The sequence below is a fragment of the Podarcis melisellensis genome (assembly GCF_964234715.1).
Source record: "Podarcis melisellensis genome assembly, chromosome: 10".
NCBI classification, from domain to species: Eukaryota; Metazoa; Chordata; class Lepidosauria; order Squamata; family Lacertidae; genus Podarcis; species Podarcis melisellensis.
In genome coordinates, this window is record NC_138542.1 from 75,956,576 (window position 1) to 75,976,821 (window position 20,246).

A 20,246-nucleotide genomic window follows, 5' to 3' on the forward strand; every position below is an offset into this window, starting at 1 on the left:
ACCAAACTAACATTTCTCACTCTATATATACAACCCGCAGCTTTTTAAGCATTAAAGAAACAGCGGCCAATTTTTAGCCGTAACAAGAGAGGAGGGAGGAGGCCTTCTCAGAAGTGGCTCTTGGTTTCCGCAATCCCACCCAGGAAGCAGCCAGAAACCTTTTCCTCTCTCTCAGGCTTCCATCTTTAAGTCTCTTTTCTGCTGAGGATGAGGATAATGTACTCCTGTCATCAGAAATAGGGGTGCAGAATCCATGGAATGGCTCTTAGGATTGATACAGAAGTTGCACCTCAAAAGCATTTCTGTTCCTCTTACTCTTTGTAGCCAATGTCAGAGTGACTGACAAGCTGAGATACAACCCATCAGCATCCGATGACAGCGACTGCATGAATCTTTGGTCATGTGACAAAGACACATGAGAGCAGAAGCAGCAAAGCAGGCTGGGAAGTGCAGGGAGTGCACAGTCATTTGGGCCTCCTCAATTTATTCAGGCTTAACTGCTAACTGTGGAGTCATTCTGACATGTGACGTAGTAGCCAGTTGCACTTTGTGCTCCCTGTAAGATTTCAGCAAGAGTCTGTCTGTCTCAGCCCTGAGCAGAGTCTGTATGCAATCTCAGTCAAACTGTTTGGAACCATGTTGTTTATGAAGAAGCTTCTTTTAATTCAGTAAAGCTTTTATTCTTTAAAACTCTGCATTATTAATTTACGCTGCATGAATCTTCCCAGTCAAAGGACCCCTTTTCTGGATAGAGAGTGGGGCTGGAGGCTCTACACACCGGGTGTGCCTGTGGAGGCCAAAGACTGCCAGTATTAGCACAGGTGAGGTGTGTGACCTCCCCAAATTTACAGAATGCATATAAATGAGAAGTCGTGGGTGGGATTATATTTTACAGCAACCCTGTGGTTTTCTCCACCCATAAGATTTTGTGAGCTGATATAGCAGTACGAATTCCAAAATAACTTTAAAAACCCCCACAAGATCATCATCATCATCATGGCATTTATACCCCCAGGCCTTAGTTTGCCTCCCCATGAGCTAGAGAAAACACCAGCTTTGAATCATACAGAGTAAAACTACCAGAACCTTCTTGAGCCGATAGGTTAGGAATTATCGCTATACTTAGATCCGTACTTTTCTATGCCTGAAAAATGCAACCATGACACTGGGAATGTTCAGGAATGCAGGAGAGGATATTTTGTTTGATTATATCCTTTCCAACTTGTGTTAACAAGTTGTACAATTTAGCAGAGTAACATTCCCCCTTTTAAACTTACAGCGGATGCGTTTGCTCAGGCTTGCTAAAGCCTCCAAAATAAGTTTCCTTGGTAATTTCCACTTTAGTCCCTCATAAAAAGATAGACACGGCACAGTCTTCTATAAAAGTATAAAAAGAGTTTACTCACACATTCTGTTCACAAATGGATCCCAGAAGGCGGTGACCAACAGGCTGCACACCTGGTCCTTCAGGGGCACAGTTACCCCATCAGGACCAGGAGTGCCCCCACCCTCCCCCAGGGACAGTACTTCTGACTTGTCAGGATTCAAGCTCAATCTGTTAGCCGCCATCCATCCTCCAACCACCTCCAAACAGACACACAGGGCATTCACCATCTTCACTAGTTCCAATTTAAAAGAGAGGAAGAGCTGGGCATCATCCACATACTGGTGAACTCCCAGCCCAACCCCCCTGATGATCTCTCCCAGTGGCTGCATATAGATAGTGAAAAGCATGGGGGAGAGAATGGAGTCCTGGGGCACCCCACAAGTAAGCATCCAGGGGTCTGAATACCACTTTCTGGACATGGCCCAGGAGGAAGGAGGGGAACCACTGCATTACAGGGCCCCCAGCTCCCCTAGAGGGTCCAGAAGGACACCATGGCCAAAGGTCTTCAAGGCCGCTGAGAGATCCAGCAGAACCAGGAAAGAGCTTCCCCCTCAGCCTCTGGCCCCTTGGAGATCATCAACCAGCACAACCAGGGCAATTTCAGACATGATGAATCCCCATCGGAATCCCCATTGGAAAGATCATGGCGACAGGAGTTTCTTGGTCCTGCACCCCCAAAAGCTCCAGCCACAAGACTTTCTTTAGCTTTGAAGGGGCCACATGATACATTGTGGTCTTTTCTTCGAAAAACAAATATTTTGAATACTTTTACAGTGCCGTATGATGTAAATATGGGATCCGGGTGGCGCTGTGGGTTAAACCACAGAGCGTAGGACTTGCCAAGCAGAAGGTCGGCGGTTCGAATCCCCGTGATGCGGTGAGCTCCCATTGCTCGGTCCCTGCTCCTGCCAACCTAGCAGTTCAAAAGCACGTCAAAGTGCAGGTAGATAAATAGGTACCACTCCCGCGGGAAGGTACACCAAGCCCAAACCCCCTGATGATCTCTCCCAGTAGCTTCATATAGATTAAAAAGCATGGGGGGGGGAGGATGGAGTCCTGAGGCACCCCACAAGTAAGCATCCAGGGGTCTGAACACTCATCCCCCAACACCACTCTCTGGATAAATAGGTACCGCTGCGGTGGGAAGGTAAACGGCGTTTCCGTGTGCTGCTCTGGTTCGCCAGAAGCGGCTCAGTCATGCTGGCCACATGACCCGGAAGCTGTATGCCGCTGGCTCCCTCGGCCAATAAAGCGAGATGAGCGCCGCAACCCCAGAGTCGGCCACGACTGGACCTAATAGTCAGTGGTCCCTTTACCTTTACCTTTATGATGTAAATTTTGTTTCTGTTTCCCTTGTTCCACATCGGAGAGACTTTGATACACAGCTCTGAGCCCATCTCCCCACTTGAAACTGCTGTGTTTGTAGCACTGCCAGCCTGGGCAGTGGGTTTGGGGGTCCTGGGCTGCCTAGACAACCAGACCCCCTTCTCAGCCCGGCTGATATGGTCCCAAGGAAAGCAGAGCAGTATGTTTGGCACCAGCTTGGCTGCAGGAGTTGAATGAAGAAGGTGTGCAGGACACCATCCAACCCTCTTAGAGACTCCACTCTGGATTTGTGTGGGTTTCCCTCCATAGCCTTTTCTTCTCCTGAACATAACTCACGAGGCAGTGAAGGTTTAGGACCAGAGTTTTCCTTCTCGATGGGCTTCCTTCCCCGGTTGACGATCCCATCGGCCCTTCACTTTCCTCTTCCGCACGGGCAGAATCTGCCTTCTAGACTGTGGCATTCACTGTTCTTCTCCTCCTCTCCATCCACCAGGGCTTGACTTCAGGTGCAGCAGAATTGCCCAGCCCTCCAAGGATTTGAGACCCATCAGCTATCCTCACCTGGTTTTGCTAGCCGGTTGAAGCCATTCCTGGGATCGTGGCCCCTGATTCACCCTGACAGCTTCTGGAAGGCACAGGTGAGAGCTGAGTGCAGGGTGGGGACCACCAAAGGTACTACCGCTCCCATGACACCTCATGACATCATATAATAGCTATATTTGAGACAGAAGCGGAATGAATTCATGTCTCTAGAAATAACACAACTTCAGGCCATCAATAATTCAACACTACATATTCACGGTTGAAGTTTTCACTAGTACAGTTATCCATTTGCCTTTCATATGCAGCTTTTTCAGTGTCACTTTAGGATGGGCTCGAGATCAGGCAGCCCATCATTATTATAATCAGAAAAGTGAGCAAAGTGAGCAAAATAAGAAGGAACAACACTTTGTACCTCCTCACAAACTGCCTGGTAAACAAGCTACAATTACTTCCTTCTTCCAGCCTATTGCCCCCCTTCGCCGCATGTATTCCCTCACTACCCATTTTAACCTCAGACTTTTACCCAGGAACTTTAAAGACAGTGTTGCTACATACGCAGGTTTTAAATGTAGACAAACTTTGATGGCTCTTAATTTTCACCTTCTAAACGGAGCTCTCAGTTCTGATTACCCTGCCAAATTTACTTTCTGGTCAGGCTCCCGAGCCTCTACCATAGACTTTATTTGGACATCAGTAGACCTAATTCCCAAAATTTCCAACTTTAGGGTGGTAACGAGGCTGGAAAGTGACCATTTTCCATTAGAACTCTCTCTGACCCTGGATGGAGAATTGGCTACCTATTCCTGTGTGCCTATTACAAATAACCAGCTTCAGATGAGGCCCACTGCCTTAAAATGGACCGACAATAGGGCTCAACGGATAAATGAACTCCTTTGGTCTGACCAACTGCAAGAGACAAGGGACTCCCTTGTCCAGGCAGTTGAGCCACTGCCAATGTATGACAAATTAGTAGAACTGCTAAAACCTTCGTGGCTAAGACCCCGGTAATGAATAGTAACCATTTCTCTCATGAAAAGTAGTTTGATGAGGAATGTAGGCACTTCAAGAACAACCTATATAATGAATTCTTGGCATATAGGGCATCAAATGACCCCGTACCTAGCAGTCACCTTATGAACCTCAAGAGAAGGTATAAAGCACTATTAAAGGAAAAGAAGCTTGCGGCAGAAAGAAATGATTGGAAGAACCTTCTAAAAGCTGCAGAAAATAGAAATCCCTCCTCCTTTTGGCACCAAATTTCTCAATACCTGGGTAGACCGTTGTCAAGGATAGAACCCCAAATTTCAGCTGACACCTGGGAAAGCTTCTTCTCCGATTTATATGCAGCTCACGCAGCCAGCGGAGGAAGATTAGACTTGGCCCCCTTGCCTGAGTGGGATCCCGTTACCTGCTCTGAATTGGAAACACTTATAGGCCAATTTGAGGCGGGCAAGGCACCCGGAGATGATCTTATCTCCATAGATGGTATTAAAGCCAATAAGGATTGGTGGTGTCCACCCCTAGCAGCTCTTTTTACTATATAAACAAAACAGCACAATTTCCTCCAAGCTGGAACTCTGCACTGATTGTGTTAATTCACAGGAAAGGGCCGCGCACAGACCCGGCCAATTTTAGACCAATTAGCCTGTTAAATGTTATCGGGAAGATCTATTCAACAAATTAACGACCTGGATGGAAAGCAACAATATCATCGCAGAGGAACAGGCGGGTTTCCGCCCCGGAAGATCAACAACAGACCAAATCTTAATCCTAAATCACTTGGCCACCAAGTACGCTGGCAATGGCTTAAAAGCCCTCCACGCTGCCTTTATAGACTTTAAGCAGGCCTTTGATCTAATTCCCAGGAACCAGCTATGGACAAAATTGGCAGCGACATCTATCGACCGCCGCCTTCTCCTGCTGATTATTAATTTGCATACAAATACCCTCCTGAGGATTAGGCTAGATAGCAAGGGGCTAGTCTCCAATTCGGTTGCCACCACTAGGGGGGTAAGACAGGGCTGTTTGCTTGCCCCTGCTCTGTTTAATTTCTATATTAATTCACTAGTGGTGCATATGGCAAATGCTGATTTCCATCCACCAAAACTGGCAGGACGAGCCTTGAATGTCCTACTGTATGCGGACGATGCCGCCCTATTAGCTACCTCCCCCATCGGGTTAAGGAGGATGCTTCGAGCTCTTCATGAATATGAGATCCAACACGAGCTCCAATTAAATTATGCCAAGACCAAAATAATGGTCTTTGCTGCTCGACTGAAACCTAATTTATGGTCAATTAATGGTATTCCTTTAGAGCAGGTCAGTTGCTTCAAATACCTGGGTCAGGTTGTAAGATCAAATAGGTCCTTCCTGGCGCACAGAGAATACATAGCCTCGAACGCATCGAAAGCAGCCCTGGTGATTAGAAGCCTGTACTCCAAGAAACAGGCACAAACTGTCAAAGTTGCCTTACGACTCTTTAAAATGAAAGTTCTCCCTCTTCTGCTGGTGGGCATTGCCTTGGGCTCACGTAGGGATTTTGAAAAATTGGAATCTATCCAAACCCAATTCCTCAGGGCCATACTCAGGATCCCCCCCTCCGTGGCAGGCGCGATCATGAGACTGGAAACCGGTTGTCAAGCCTTTAGGTATGTGGCCCTGAAAGTGAAGTTATGGCTTTGGCTCAAGCTCTGTTTCAGACCGGTGGGTTTGGCCCCCTTGATTCTGAGGGATAACTTTAAATCTCCTTGGGAAGGGGAGATAGTGGAGGAAGTGCAGAAGTGCGGGTTGTCCTCCCTTTATATAGAGTCCATGACGTATAGCCACGCAAAGGCGGTGATCGCCCAAAGATTAAGGGATATTGCCAGACAGGAGGACATAGCCCGTGTGAAACCTGGGTTGTTTCTGGGGGAACAGTTGTATCGGGCTGCTCCAGCTCGCTACCTGGCGGATATCCACTATGTGGAATACCGCAGACTATTTACTGCAGCTAGGCTGAATGTTCGTGACTCGGCGGTTCTGAAGGGAAGATATGGAGGAGTCCCATATGACCAGAGATTATGCCACTGTGCATTGAGTGAGGTAGAATCCACAGAGCACATTTTACTGAGCTGTCCCTTCTACAACGATTTAAGACAGTATCTTATTACTCCATACTTAACCCAGCTCAGTTCCCGACAAAGAGGAAAGCAGACAGCATATCGGCTAAATAAGTCTTCTGGGAAAACAACTTTGTCAGTGGCTAAATTTCTTTTCCTGGCACTCAAGCGTCGGAAACCTATAACTGAAAGCCTTGATGTGGGTTATCTGTGAGAGGTCTAGTACTGTGGCCCTACCTTATTTATGTACCCCTATGATGTTACAGTTTATAATTATTGTGTAATGTTTTATTTCTGACTATCGGTCGAGTAAAGGAAATTGATTGATAATTCAACACTACATATTCAAGGTTGAAGTTTTCACTAGTACAGTTATCCATTTGCCTTTAATATGCAGCTTTTTCAGTGTCACTTTAGGATGGGCTCGAGATCAGGCAGCCCATCATTATTTCAAGGAGCAGTGGGGGTCTGGGATTCTGATGTGCCAGCTGCTTTTCTTCTGCTTCTCGTGCTCTCGCCATGCAATGTGAGGCATGTAGACAGAGGTCCATCTCCAAGAACAGGAGCTTCCCTGAGCACCCATTCAGCTGACCCCAAGCACCAAGCCTTGTCACTAGTTCTCTGACTGAACCAGACCACAGTCCCGGGAGAAGATGTAGACCTGGGCCTCCCAAAATGGATGGGGAATGTCCAAAGGAACGATGGACCAGAGAAAGAGAGGGCCTGTTCACAGACAGAGAGCAGCTGCCTTTCCTGTGAGGAAACAATTGATTTGAAAAGGCTGTATTCCAAGATCATGCTGCTTTATTAACGATGATTGAGGATTATGAAAGGTGGTGATGCATTACTATCATTTGATGACATTGCTTTTTCATTTCCAAAAATTTGGGAACATGGGTAGGAGGCGGGGGAATGTAGGAGATGTTGAAATAAGAGAAGGGGCTAATGGAGCTTGATGTGCTCTCTTTCCCTTTGTTCTCTTCCTTGAAACCCAAACAGGATTTCCTTTCCTCCCACTCTGAAGAAGGTGATGGAGAAGACATTCAGAATTCCAAGGAATGGGGCACCTTTCATTTCATTAGGAATAGAAATTTAAATGTGTGAAATGTGGGATATGCTTCATTGAATGAGGACACATAGCTCACATCAATGACTCCGAGAGGAGAAACCATTTAAAAGTATGGAGTGTGGGAAAAGTTTCGCTGATAGTGGAAAACTTAGAACACATCAGCGGATTTACATGGACAAGAAAGGATTACAATGCAGGGAGTGTGGAAGAACTTCAGTCAGAGAGGATTCCTCAATATACACCAGCGGACTCACACAGGGGAAAAACCATTTAAATGCATGGAGTGCGGGAAAAGCTTCCATCAGAGTGGACACTTAAGTTCACATCTACGGATTCACACCGGGGAGAAACCATATAAATGTATAGAGTGTGGAAAGAGCTTTAGTGATAGTAGAGACCTTAGAAAACATCAACGGATTCACACAGGGGAGAAACCATATGAATGTATAGAGTGCGGAAAGAGCTTTTGTTGGAGTGGAGACCTTAGAAATCATCAACGGATTCACGCAGGGGAGAAACCATTTCAATGTATGGAGTGTGGAAAAAGCTTCTGTCGGAGTGGACAGTTAAGTTCACACCTACGGATTCACACGGGTGAAAAACCTTTTAAATGCATGGAGTGTGGGAAGAGCTTCAGGCGGAATGCAGAACTTAAATTGCACCAGCGAAGTCACACTGGTGAAAAACCATATAAATGTATGGAGTGTGGAAAGAGCTTCATTCAGAGTGGGCAGTGCAATATGCATCAACGGACTCACACAGGGGAGAAACCATATAAATGTATAGAGTGCGGAAAGAGCTTCAGTGATAGTGGAGACCTTAGAAAACATCAACGGATTCACACAGGGGAGAAACCATATAAATGTATAGAGTGCGGAAAGAGCTTCAGTCAGAGTGGAGACCTGAGAAAACATCAACGGATTCACACAGGGGAGAAACCATTTCAATGTATGGAGTGTGGAAGAAGCTTCTGTCGGAGTGGACACTTAAGTTCACATCAACGGACTCACACGGGCGAAAAACCATTTCAATGTATGCAGTGTGGAAAGAGCTTCAGTCGGAGTGGACACCTCAATCAACATCACCAGACTCACACAGGGGAGAAACCATATAAATGTATGGAGTGTGGAAAGAGCTTCAGTCGGAGTGGACACCTCAATAAACATCACCAGACTCACACAGGGGAGAAACCATATAAATGTATGGAGTGTGGAAAGAGCTTCAGTCGGAGTGATGGACTTAGAAAACATCAACGGTCTCACACGGGTGAAAAACCATATAAATGTATGGAGTGTGGAAAGAGCTTCAGTCAGATTGGAAACCGCAATATGCATCAACGGACGCATACAGGGGAGAAACCTTTTAAATGTAGGGAGTGTGGAAAGAGCTTTAGTGATAGTGGAAGCCTTAGAAAGCATCAACGGATTCACACAGGGGAGAAACCATATAAATGTATGGAGTGTGGAAAGAGCTTCAGTTTCGATGCAGGCCTTAGATCACATCAACGAACTCACACAGGCAGGGCAAAACCATATAAATGTATGGCATGCGGGAAGAGCTTCAGTCAAAAAGGAGACTTTAAATTACACCAGCAGACTCACAAAGGGGAGAATCCATTTAATGCATGGAATGTGGAAAGAGCTTCAGTTTCAATGCAACCTTAGAAGACATCAACTGGCTCACACAGGGGGAAAACCATTTAAATGCATTGAGTGCGGAAAGAGCTTCAGTCAGAATGGAGACCTTAAAACACATCAACGGATTTACACAGGGGAGAAACCATAAAAATGTGTGGACTGTGGAAAGAGCTTCAGTCGGAGTGGACACCTCAATAAACATCACCAGACTCACACAGGGGAGAAACCATATAAATGTATGGAGTGTGGAAAGAGCTTCAGTCGGAGTGGTAGACTTAGACTACATCAACGGTTTCACACGGGTGAAAAACCATATAAATGTATGGAGTGTGGAAAAAGCTTCTGTCAGAGTAGACAGTTAAGTTCACACCTACGGATTCACACGGGTGAAAAACCTTTCAAATGTATAGAGTGCGGGAAGAGCTTCAGGCAGAGTGGAGACCTTAGAAAACATCAACGGATTCACACAGGGGAGAAACCATTTCAATGTATGGAGTGTGGAAAAAGCTTCTGTCGGAGTGGAAACTTAAGTTCACATCAACGGACTCACACGGGTGAAAAACCATTTCAATGTATGCAGTGTGGAAAGAGCTTCAGTCGGAGTGGACACCTCAATAGACATCACCGGACTCACACAGGGGAGAAACCATATAAATGTGTGGACTGTGGAAAGAGCTTCATTCAGATTGGAAGCCTTAGAAAACATCAACGGGCTCATAAAGGGTGAAACCATTTAAATGCATTGAGTGCGGAAAGAGCTTCAGTCGAAATGGAAACCTTAAAACACATCAACGGATTCACACAGGGGAGAAACCATAAGAATGCATGGAATGCGGAAAGAGCTTCAGTTTCTTTTCTTTTTATATATATATATATAATATTTATTAAGATTTTTGAAATATTACCGTAAAAATGAAAAAGAAAAGGAAAAATACAAAATAAAAACAGTTAAAAACACACCTATTTTCTATTTCTTATTTTCCTTTAGCTTATTTCCCGGACCTCCTCATACCTCCCTTTTTTGTATTCCGCTTCAATTTATTGGTTCAGCAAATCCTTACCATTAGATTTTAACCCATTTATAACCCTTTTTTCATATTCTCTTAAAGCATTACAGCTGGGAACCCCTAATTGCTATCCAACATCATTCTATCATTCATTAATTTTACAATATTTCTGTAGATAGTCTTTAAATTTCTTCCAATCTTCTTCCACCAACTCTTCTCCCTGGTCTCGGATTCTGCTAGTCATTTCCGCCAATTCCATATAGTCCATCACCTTCATCTGCCATTCTTCCAAAGTGGGTAGTTCTTGTGTCTCCCAATACTTTGCAATGAGTATTCTTGCTGCTGTTGTAGCATACATAAAAAAGTTCTGTCCTTCTTTGACATCAATTGGCCGACAATGCCCAGAAGAAAGGCCTCTGGTTTCTTCAAGAAGGTATATTTAAATACCTTTTCCAGTTCATTATATATCATTTCCCAGAAGGCCTTAATCCTTGGGCAAGTCCACCAAAGGTGAAAGAATGTACCTTCAGTTTCTTTACATTTCCAGCATTTATTATCGGGCAAATGATAGATTTTTGCAAGCTTGACTGGGGTCATGTACCACCTGTATATCATTTTCATAATATTCTCTCTTAGGGCATTACATGCCGTAAACGTCATACCTGTGGTCCATAACTGTTCCCAGTCAGCAAACATAATATTATGTCCAACATCCTGTGCCCATTTAATCATAGCAGATTTCACCGTTTCATCCTGAGTATTCCATTTCAACAGCAAGTTATACATCTTTGACAAAATCTTAGTTTTGGGTTCTAACAGTTGTTAAAGCCTTCTAGATCCAAAATGTCTGTATTTTCAAGAAGTAGCCATTCTTTCAACCAGCAAAAAGCTGCTGATTCATAGTAAAGTTTAAAGTCTGGCAGGGCAAATCCACCCCTTTCCTTTGCATCAGTTAATATCTTAAATTTTATTCTCGACTTTTTGCCCTGCCAGACAAATCTAGAGATATCTCTCTGCCACTTCTTGAAACAGTCCACCTTGTCCACAATTTGCAATGTCTGAAACAAAAATAACATTCTTAACCACAGTCAGGCCTGTCTCATTCTGAAACTTCTCTCTTTCAATCGGTGTTAAATTTTTCTCTAAAACCTTAGTTTTTAGCTTGTTCAGTTTAAATCCTGCCACTTGACCAAATTCTTGAATTAATTCTAAAACCCTTTTAGTACTAGATTCTGGCTCCTGTAACGTCAATACTAAGTCATCTGCAAATGCTCTCAGTTTGTACTGTTTGGCTCCGACCTGTATACCTTTAACCAACCGGTCCCTTCTAATCATATTCAGCAGAACCTCCAGGACCGATATGAAAAGCAGTGGGGAGATTGGGCACCCCTGTTGTGTCCCTTTTTCTATCTTAAATTCTTCCGTCACCACATTATTTACAATTAATTTAGCCTTTTGTTCAGCGTATATTGCACCTATACCATTTTCAAAACCTTGGCCTACCCCCATCCCCTGTAGGTTCTTCTTCATGAAACTCCAAGAGATATTGTCAAAAGCTTTCTCCGCATCCACAAATATCAGAACTGCTTTAGTGTTTATATTCACTTCTAGTTTTTCCAAAATATCAATTATGTTCCTCAAATTATCAGACAAGTGTCTTCCCAGGAGAAAGCCTGCTTGGTCTTTATGAATCTCTTCCATCAATACAAAGAGCTTCAGGTTCAATGCAAGCCTTAGAAGACATCATCTGACTCACACAGGGGAGAAACCATTTAAATGCATGAAGTGCGGGAAAAGCTTCAGTCAAAGGGGAAACCTTAGAAAACCTCAGCAGACAGACAGGGAAGAAACCATTTAAATGTATGGAGTTTGGAAGGAGCTTCAGTCCGAGTGGAACCCTTGATTTACATCAACAAACTCCCACATGAGAGAAACCCTATAAATGTCAAGTAGACAGAGGTTCAGTCCTAGTGGAAGCCCTACATCCACACACTCATGGAGAGGAAGAACTTTAACACTTGACACCCTACAAACCCATCAACCCTCAAAGAGGAGAAGCTGTTTAAAGGGAAAGATTGCAGAAAGGGCTTTAGTTATAATGGAGTGTTTAAGGAACATCTAAGGACTCAGAGGGGAGAACCCATTTAGATGTATGGAGTGAGGAACATGTTCCTTTCAGAGTCCACTCTTTTGTTCACAGCAATGAACTCAGCAGAAAATCCATCTTAAAAGCATGTCATATATTTGAGGTTCTGCTGTTGATATGTAAATCTGTATAGTAATGAAATAATGAAGGTAACGTCTCACAATATTGAGTATAATTTTAGATGTAAGGTACTGTCAGAGCTGCCTCTAGGTCCCAGCTCACAGAGGACCAACGCTAGTCAGTGATAATGTACAAAAGTCTTTATTGAAGTTCAGTTTCCATTTCCAAGCCGCAGCGTGCAGCTCTACGTCTTAGAACCTAGACCGGCGAAGCTCCGTCTGAGTCTCCGCCCCCTAGACACCAGTTTAAGACTCTAGCCTTACTCCACCTCTTCCGTTGTTCTTTCCTCCTTTGGGTCCTTCTGCCCCCTGGGGTTTCATCCTTTCTGGACTCTTCTGACGCTGACCCCCCTGATTCTTGTCCCTCCTTCCGGCGGGCTTTAGGACCTGGTTCCCTATCCGGGCTACCTGCTGTGCCGCTCGCCTGTACATTTGAACTTGGCGCGCGCGCCCAGCCGGTACCTTTCCTCTTGACCGTTTCCCCGCTCTCCGATGGAGGCGTGGTCAATCCTGACTCATCTCGTCTCGCTAGTGGTGAGAACACTGGTCCCGATGCCTGGGACTCCTCCCCCCCACTGCGCTCTGGTGGGGAAGCTGGTCCTGATTTCCAACTGCTGCTCTGGGAGTCCCCTCTGGCCCCTTCCTTCTGGGGTCTCCCCCTTGGCACCCCCCTTGCCCTGGCCATCGGACCCCCTTCTGTGAATCTTCCGATTCGCTGGAGAGACTCAGGGAATCCCTCGAACCACTGTCATCGCCTACGCTCCCCTCGGATTCCTCCCCCTCTCTCTCCATTTCCTCCCTCTCCTGTGCCTCTGCTCCTGAGCCCCTGACAGGTACCTTTTGATAGTGAGGGGGAGTTGGTGAATCTGGAATGCTCATTTGCTTGGATGCAGCTGGCAGAAAGCTTTTCTTCGTGAAGCCCCTGCAGATTTCGAGTTGCTGACTTCCCTCCCAGACGACAGGAAGCGAAAGACACACCTCCATTGCCCTGTGTCCTTCCAGCCTCTTTCCTCCCTTGCTCCCTTCTGCCGGTTTGTGTGCCTGACTTAGATATCCTGCATGCTGTATTTTTTTTTACTGCTGAAACTGGATTTGCTCTCAGGAGCTACGTTTTGTGCCTCACTTGGGACCCAGTGAGAACTGTATGCTTTGAAAGCTCAGTAAACTATTACTGAAGAAGTCCTGCTGCCTCTGTCTGTGTTTTTGACCTCAGTGTGGGACTTGCTCTGCACGTGGCCCCTACCCTGCTGCTACTTGGCCCATGCCCTGGAGTTGCTCTACTCAAGCATGCAAGACGGTTTTTGCACCAAACTCTGTCAACCCCCCCCACCGCATGATCTCCAAACATTGCTTCTTCACCAGAAATTCATCCCTGCCTCCTAAGCATTCTGAAGAAAACTGATAATACTGTAAGTTAATGGGTGATTTCCCCCCAAGCCTAATTGCAAGAGGGGAACGGAGGGGCTGCAGGGACCAGGGAAGTCTCCTGATGGGCCCATCTTCACTCTTGAACCCCATGGGGCAACCCCAGAGCTCCTGATTTTTCTGGGGTTTGGGGAAGGTAGTATTTTTCCATAGTCCCAGAAGTTTTTATTCAGTCATGCTGCTAGGGAGTTTTCCTACCAGAGGACCACAGTTCATACTGCTATCATACTGATTTTACTCTTGTTTCTGCTTTTGCTGTCATGGAACAGCTGGGTGCAGGGGGGGGGAGGCACCAGTTGGGGGACCTACAAGGGAAGAAGGCTTAGATCCTGGGGACTGGTGGTGGGATGGCAGTGAGCAGAAAGAGGGAGGAAAGGGAGCAGAATGGGAGGGGAGGTGTTGCAAGCTGAGGAGGAAACAGGGTTTGGTGAGCAGGAAGAGGCTGGGGCAGAGAGCAGTTTAGGCTCAGAGAGGGGAGAGGAGGGGGCCAGGAGACCCAGAGGAGGCCGGCTGCTGAAGCATCCAGGGAGACTCCCCCTCCTGCTGCGACCAGCTCTCCTCTCCCCTGGTCTCCCAGAGCACACAGAGAAATCCAATTCAGACCCATGAGCCTGTACATTATATTAATGGGCGTAGGGTTTTTTTGTCCCAACATGCATCACTTTAATCTCATTGACAATGAGCTGTATTTTCTGCCCATTCACCCCGTTTGGAGAAGTCCCTTTGGAGCTCCTTGCAATCTCTCTTTGTTTGAACAACCATGGACATTTTGCTTCCATCAGCAAACTTTGCCCCCTCCCTGCTCCCTCCTAAGTCTAGATCATTTATGAACAAGTTGAAAAGCCACAGGTCCCAATACTGATCTTGAGGGGACTCTGCTTTCTGCCCCTCTCCATTCAGAGTACGGTCCCATTCTTAGTACGTGTTCCCCCTCCCTCCTTCCTTCTGCGCTGCAGAGGGAACCCTGCAGAAAAGTTCTGGGGTGAATTTTGCTTCCCCACACATCCAACACTGCTCAGCATTCAGGGAAATGGAAGAGGAAAGCTGGCCACAATCCAAGAGACTGAGGTCAGCAGAAAGCGAAGCAAAGCCTACTCCAAGGGAAACCTCTTCAGCTTCCAGCCCGTCTGCTCCCACCATGGCTGAAGAAGAATTGCCCTTTGGGAACGGCACAGCTGAGTGGAATCCCCACAATCTCTCCTGCTGGAGGAATTGTCTGACCCCTATAATCAAAGGGGATGGCCAGTGATAAGGAAAATCCCGGGTTGAGAGGGCCCAGCTCGTTGGGGTGCAAGTCCCCCATGAGTCTGTGAGGTCAGTGAAAGAAGGAAGCTCCAGCCAAGTACAGTGGTACCTCGAATTACAAACAGCTCATGTTACAAACGCTTCAGGTTACAAACTCCGCTAACCTTGAAGAGTTACAGACCTCTGGAACGAATTAAGTTCATAACTAGAGGTACCACTGTAATCTGGAGCAAACCGGCGATCAGTAGACCACAATCTTTACTGTTGTGCAAGAGATTCCCACATAGAGCAAGAACCCTGAGCCTGGGGTGACTTCAACCTTTATAACTCCCCCCTCTTCACTCAGATTTATTCATAGTAGCATCTTCACTAGTATGTCACAAGTGGGGAGGAGTATCAAAGGGTTACACAAGTTCAGCAGTTCCTCCTTCTATCAGATACATCTCCGGACACCTCTCAAGTACCCACCACCCAGAGAACAATAAAACTATTGACATACATCCTTGCCCTCAGGGCTTCTCCTGAGATGAGATGGCTTGGTCAGCTGCCTCTGTGAAAGTCTATTGTCACCCCTTGGTCACTCCCTGGGTGGGGCGAAGTGTTCTTTCTCTCACGCTCAGGGGATTATGGCAGGAGGCCCTGTTCTCGCTGCCTACATGCCTATCCGCTTCCAGGGTCATGAAGGAGGTGAAGCCTACATTTACATTTTCTTAAGAGTTAAAATGGGACACGGGTGGCACTGTGGGCTAAACGAAAGAGCCTAGGGCTTGCCGATCGGAAGGTCGGCGGTTTGAATCCCCGCGACGGGGTGAGCTCCCGTTGCTCAGTCCCTGCTCCTGCCAGCCTAGCAGTTCGAAAGCACGTCAAAGTGCAAGTAGATAAATAGGTACCACTCCAGCAGGAAGGTAAACGGCATTTCCGTGCACTGCTCTGGTTCGCCAGAAGCAGCTTAGTCATGCTGGCCACATGACCCGGAAGTTGTCTGCAGACAAACGGCGGCTCCCTCGGCCAGTAAAGCGAGATGAGCGGCGCAACCCCAGAGTCGGTCACTGCACCTAATGGTCAGGGGTCCCTTTACCTTTACCTTAAACATTGGGGAGACGACCACTGGCGGAGGAAGAGGGGTGCGCCACGCCCCCAGGACACGCACCAACCATGCCCCCACCTGCTACCCCCCCACCCCATGCTGGAGCATGAATCATATGTGGGCTTACAGTTCTGGTGCTTGTGGGTCTCATGGGATTTAATGTCTTGCCATTATAAATGCAAGAGGTTGAGCGCATTTACACAGACACATTTCCACAAAACACCCAAACTCCGCCATGTAGCCGCAGGTGACACAATAGGAGCCTTTCTGCAAATGGCCTTTGCAACACAACTCCCTGGGTGGTAACAAAGTACACACATTTGCCTCTTTGCAACGTAGCCCCGTTTCCTCAATGAATCCCCCCATTTCAGGAAAACCTGAGCTGAAAGAGTAAGGAGAGCAAAACAGCAGCCCTGTCTGACCCCCGTCAGCCCCCAGACTCCCCCAGTCACGTGGCAGGAGATTCTTCCTGAGCCCCCCCCCCCTCCGTGAGACGGGTATGACATCATGGATGATCCATATGATCCATTGGTGATCCCCATGATCCAAGCAGACTGGTCCAAAGAGCAGATCTCTAGGCCTGAATGAAAGGGGTCTGCGGTGATGGATTCTGGAGTCAAGAAACCCGCCCTTTCCAGGGATCTCTCCGGCTGGCCCGGAAAAGGCAGCGAGCAGGAATCCTCAGGGATCCCGACGGACAGACAGGCTTGTCATGCTGCCAAAACCCGAACTCGGAGTCTGATCTGATTTCCATGCAGAACTCATTTTGTGACTTCGCTGTTGGATTGTCGGGATCAGCCCCTCCCCCCTCTCCTGATCCCCAGAAGGAAGATCCCGGGGGGGGGGATTTCCTCTCCTCCTCCTCCCCCCCCCGCTCAACACTTTCCCTCCCCTCCCGACACATCCTTCTCTCATCCCGCCCACACAATCCCAAATCACATCCCCAATACATTGCTCCTCCTCCTCTTCCTCCTCCTCCTCCTCCAATCCGGCTTCTGCTCCAGGAATGGGGGGGGGAGCCCCCACCCTGCCTGCTTCTCCCGGAAGTGGGGCTTCCACTCCGAATTGCTGCTCTGCCCCGTAGCTGGGGGGGCGCTTTCGGAAAGGGGAGGGAGGAGGCAGGGGACCCCCCCGTGGATGTTGCGGGAAAGGAGAATCGGGAGCGAGGAGAAAGAGGTAAAGGGGTCGCGGGGGGGCGGAGAAAAGGACCCAGAGACGCCCTCCAGCTCCCCAAGCGCCTTCCGTGGGGCCTGGATCCCGGCACGCGTGCTGCCAAGGGGGTTTTCCTCGCAGGGCGGACCCCTCACCCGTCTCCCCTGGCTCTGCGCGGAGAAAAGCGGCCCATGAAAGGGTTAAGGGGCGCGAGAGACGCCTGGATAGTGCTACGGAGGAGAAGGGGGGGCACCTTTCCTCACCCCCGCCTGCTCCTTGAAAGGGGGCCCGAGGCGATGACCTCGATGGCACCCAGCCCCTGAACCCCTACACTGTCGCACAAGCACCACACTATACCCCTTGATACCCCTTGACCTTATAAATATTCTTTGTCTCCCTATACGGGCGGAATAAGCCCTCTTTCATATGCCTTTCCTATGCCTTCCTCTCGCCCCATACTTAACATGAGTTGACCGTGTCAAACTAAACCCTCCATTGACTATAATGGCTGCGCCTCAGCCAATCAGGAGCGTGCATTCCCCTACAGGAGCTAGCTCAGGGAGCTCTTGCACGCCTCATTTAACCTCCTGACAAGTTGCTGACGGCCCCCCGCTGCGAGAACAATGGAACCGAAACCAGCGACCTCGTAAAACTGTCAAAGCCTGCTACAATGTATCCATTCGTTTCCGTTCCCAATATACAATATACACTTGACCGGCAAGGCGGCCGAAAGCTTCGGAAAATGATATAAAATCAGCCGAAGCTCCGATTTTCTCCATTTTGACACCATTTTCCTCTGTTCCCTCTGGACTCCATGTTGCCGCTTCACTGCCATAATCCCCTGAGCGACAGGTCACGTACTCAGGAAGACCCCTAATCCGGTCAAATCGTTCTGCCAAACCCTTCCTCTGGGCAATGCCAGGTGGCAGACGACGCATATCTGTTCTATTGTCTCGCCACCACCTGTACTCAAGAAATGTTTATCCGTGTTATCTATGCATATCCCTCACTCTGCATATCTCCCCCTCCCTTCCTGAGATGCTAATATGTGTAACCCTACCCGCCGGTAATGTATTCATGACGTGTTTACGTGTAACCCAACCTTCCCATAATGTATTCATGACGTTTTCCTGCATTGTATTCTGGGACTCGGAGGGAACTTTTAAAAGTCTATGTCACCCCATTCTCGGGGTTCAATCTCGTCTTGAACCTGTTGGCCAATAAACTCGGATCTCGCTCCTGTCTCCGGCTGAACTCATTTCCTCCGCTAGGACCCACGGACTTAGTCCGACGTGCTGGGTGGCAGGGCAACTCCGCACCCAGGTTTTACCGTAACAATAGAGACCCCCCCTGTCCCTCCCATGTTCTCTGGGGGGGGCGCCTCCGGCTGGAGAGATGGGGGCGCAGGGTGTGGGGTGAGCAGAGCCAAGGGAGCCTCTGGATGCAGGGGAGACTCAGGAGAGAGGGAGGGGGTCGAGGAAGTGGGGGGGAGGGAGGGGAGCATCACCGGGTCAGGGAAGGGCAGCATTGGCGGCGGGGGGGGGGAAGAGATATCGCGTCTCCATTGTGGCAGCTGCGGGGGATCTCTGGTGGAACAGCCTTGGCTTCTCTCTCCCACTAAGGAATCGCCCCCCCTTCAAGGCGACCAGAGAGGGATCCCTGGAAAGTGGGGGGTCCTGTCCCCCCACTCTTCCTTCCCGCAATCTCCATCCTCTTCCTGCCCCATAAGCCCCCGCCCTGTCCAGACACAGCGATTCTGCCCAGTCCAACCACTGGTCCCCTGGAGAGGAGAGGAAATCCAGAGGAAGAGATGTCAGTGTTTGTAAAAAGAAAAGAGAAGGTTATGGCCTCCCTTTGTCGCCTCAGCCTGGTCCTTGGACCCTTGTCAGCATAGAAGAGTCCACGAGAAGAGCATCCTTCCAGAGTACTTTCTGGTTTTACAGTGGTACCTCAGGTTACAGACGCTTCAGGTTACAGACGCTTCAGGTTACAGACTCCACTAACCCAGAAATAGTACCTCATGTTAAGAACTTTGCTTCAGGATGAGAACAGAACATCGTGCTCTGGTGGCACAGCAGCAGCAGGAGGCCCCATTAACTAAAGTGGTGCTTCAGGTTAAGAACAGTTTCAGGTTACGAATGGAACTCCAGAACGAATTAAGTACTTAACCCGAGGTACCACTGTATTTGCCAGCTTTTACCAACCAACCAACCCAACACCAAACTAACATTTCTCACTCTATATATACAACCATATAAATGTATGGAGTGTGGAAAGAGCTTCAGTCAGAGTGGACACCTCAATAGACATCACCAGACTCACACAGGGGAGAAACCATATAAATGTATGGAGTGTGGAAAGAGCTTCAGTCAGATTGGAAAATGCAATATACATCAACGGACGCATACAGGGGAGAAACCTTTTAAATGTAGGGAGTGCGGAAAGAGCTTCAGTGATAGTGGAAACTTTAGAAAACATCAACGGATTCACACAGGGGAGAAACCATATAAATGTATGGAGTGTGGAAAGAGCTTCAGTTTCGATGCAGGCCTTAGATCACATCAACGGACTCACACAGGCAGGGGAAAACCATATGAATGTATGGCATGCGGGAAGAGCTTCAGTCAAAAAGGAGACCTTAAATTACACCAGCAGACTCACACAGGGGAGAATCCATTTAATGCATGGAATGTGGAAAGAGCTTCAGTCAAAATGGAGACCTTAAAACACATCAACGGATTTACACGGGAGAAACCATATAAATGTGTGGACTGTGGAAAGAGCTTCATTCAGATTGGAAGCCTTAGAAAACATCAACGGACTCATAAAGGGTGAAACCATTTAAATGCATTGAGTGCGGAAAGAGCTTCAGTCAAAATGGAAACCTTAAAACACATCAGCGGAGGAAGAGAACAAAACCACTCGTATTTAAAACACTAAGTCCTTTCTTTTTTTTCTGTAGCTTGAATAGCAATTATTATAATGAATTTGAAAACTCTGTCATG

The 20,246-nt window shown here is 47.6% G+C and overlaps 3 protein-coding genes and 1 long non-coding RNA gene across 9 annotated transcripts in view; 2 read left to right on the forward strand and 2 right to left on the reverse strand.

Moving 5' to 3' along the window:
* Positions 1-20,246, reverse strand: part of LOC309378858 — a 230,243-nt gene that overhangs the window by 170,746 nt on the left and 39,251 nt on the right. The gene's annotated exons all lie outside the window — the stretch shown is intronic.
* LOC309378660 (uncharacterized protein) overlaps positions 1-20,246 on the forward strand; it is a 116,863-nt gene that overhangs the window by 57,088 nt on the left and 39,529 nt on the right. Inside the window, exons 5-6 of one of the 5 annotated variants that reach the window (XR_014172152.1) lie at positions 11,717-12,401; positions 13,166-13,511. The exons of 2 other annotated variants lie outside the window; for them this stretch is intronic. The gene's annotated coding sequence lies outside the window, so the exon portion shown is untranslated. Of the gene's footprint in view, positions 1-11,145; positions 12,402-13,165; positions 13,968-17,115; positions 17,266-20,246 lie in introns of those variants that run through there. 2 more of the 5 variants (XR_014172153.1, XM_081927159.1) reach the window with 2 other exon arrangements.
* LOC309378575 (uncharacterized protein) overlaps positions 1-20,246 on the reverse strand; it is a 127,133-nt gene that overhangs the window by 36,780 nt on the left and 70,107 nt on the right. The gene's annotated exons all lie outside the window — the stretch shown is intronic.
* Positions 3,213-9,787, forward strand: LOC309379816 (uncharacterized protein; the record flags this gene model as incomplete). The annotated part of the gene is made up of 3 exons (XM_081929269.1): positions 3,213-3,351; positions 7,354-8,795; positions 9,385-9,787. The coding sequence occupies exons 2-3, from the start codon at positions 7,615-7,617 to the stop codon at positions 9,785-9,787; spliced, it is 1,584 nt and encodes a 527-aa protein (XP_081785395.1). The 5' UTR covers positions 3,213-3,351; positions 7,354-7,614.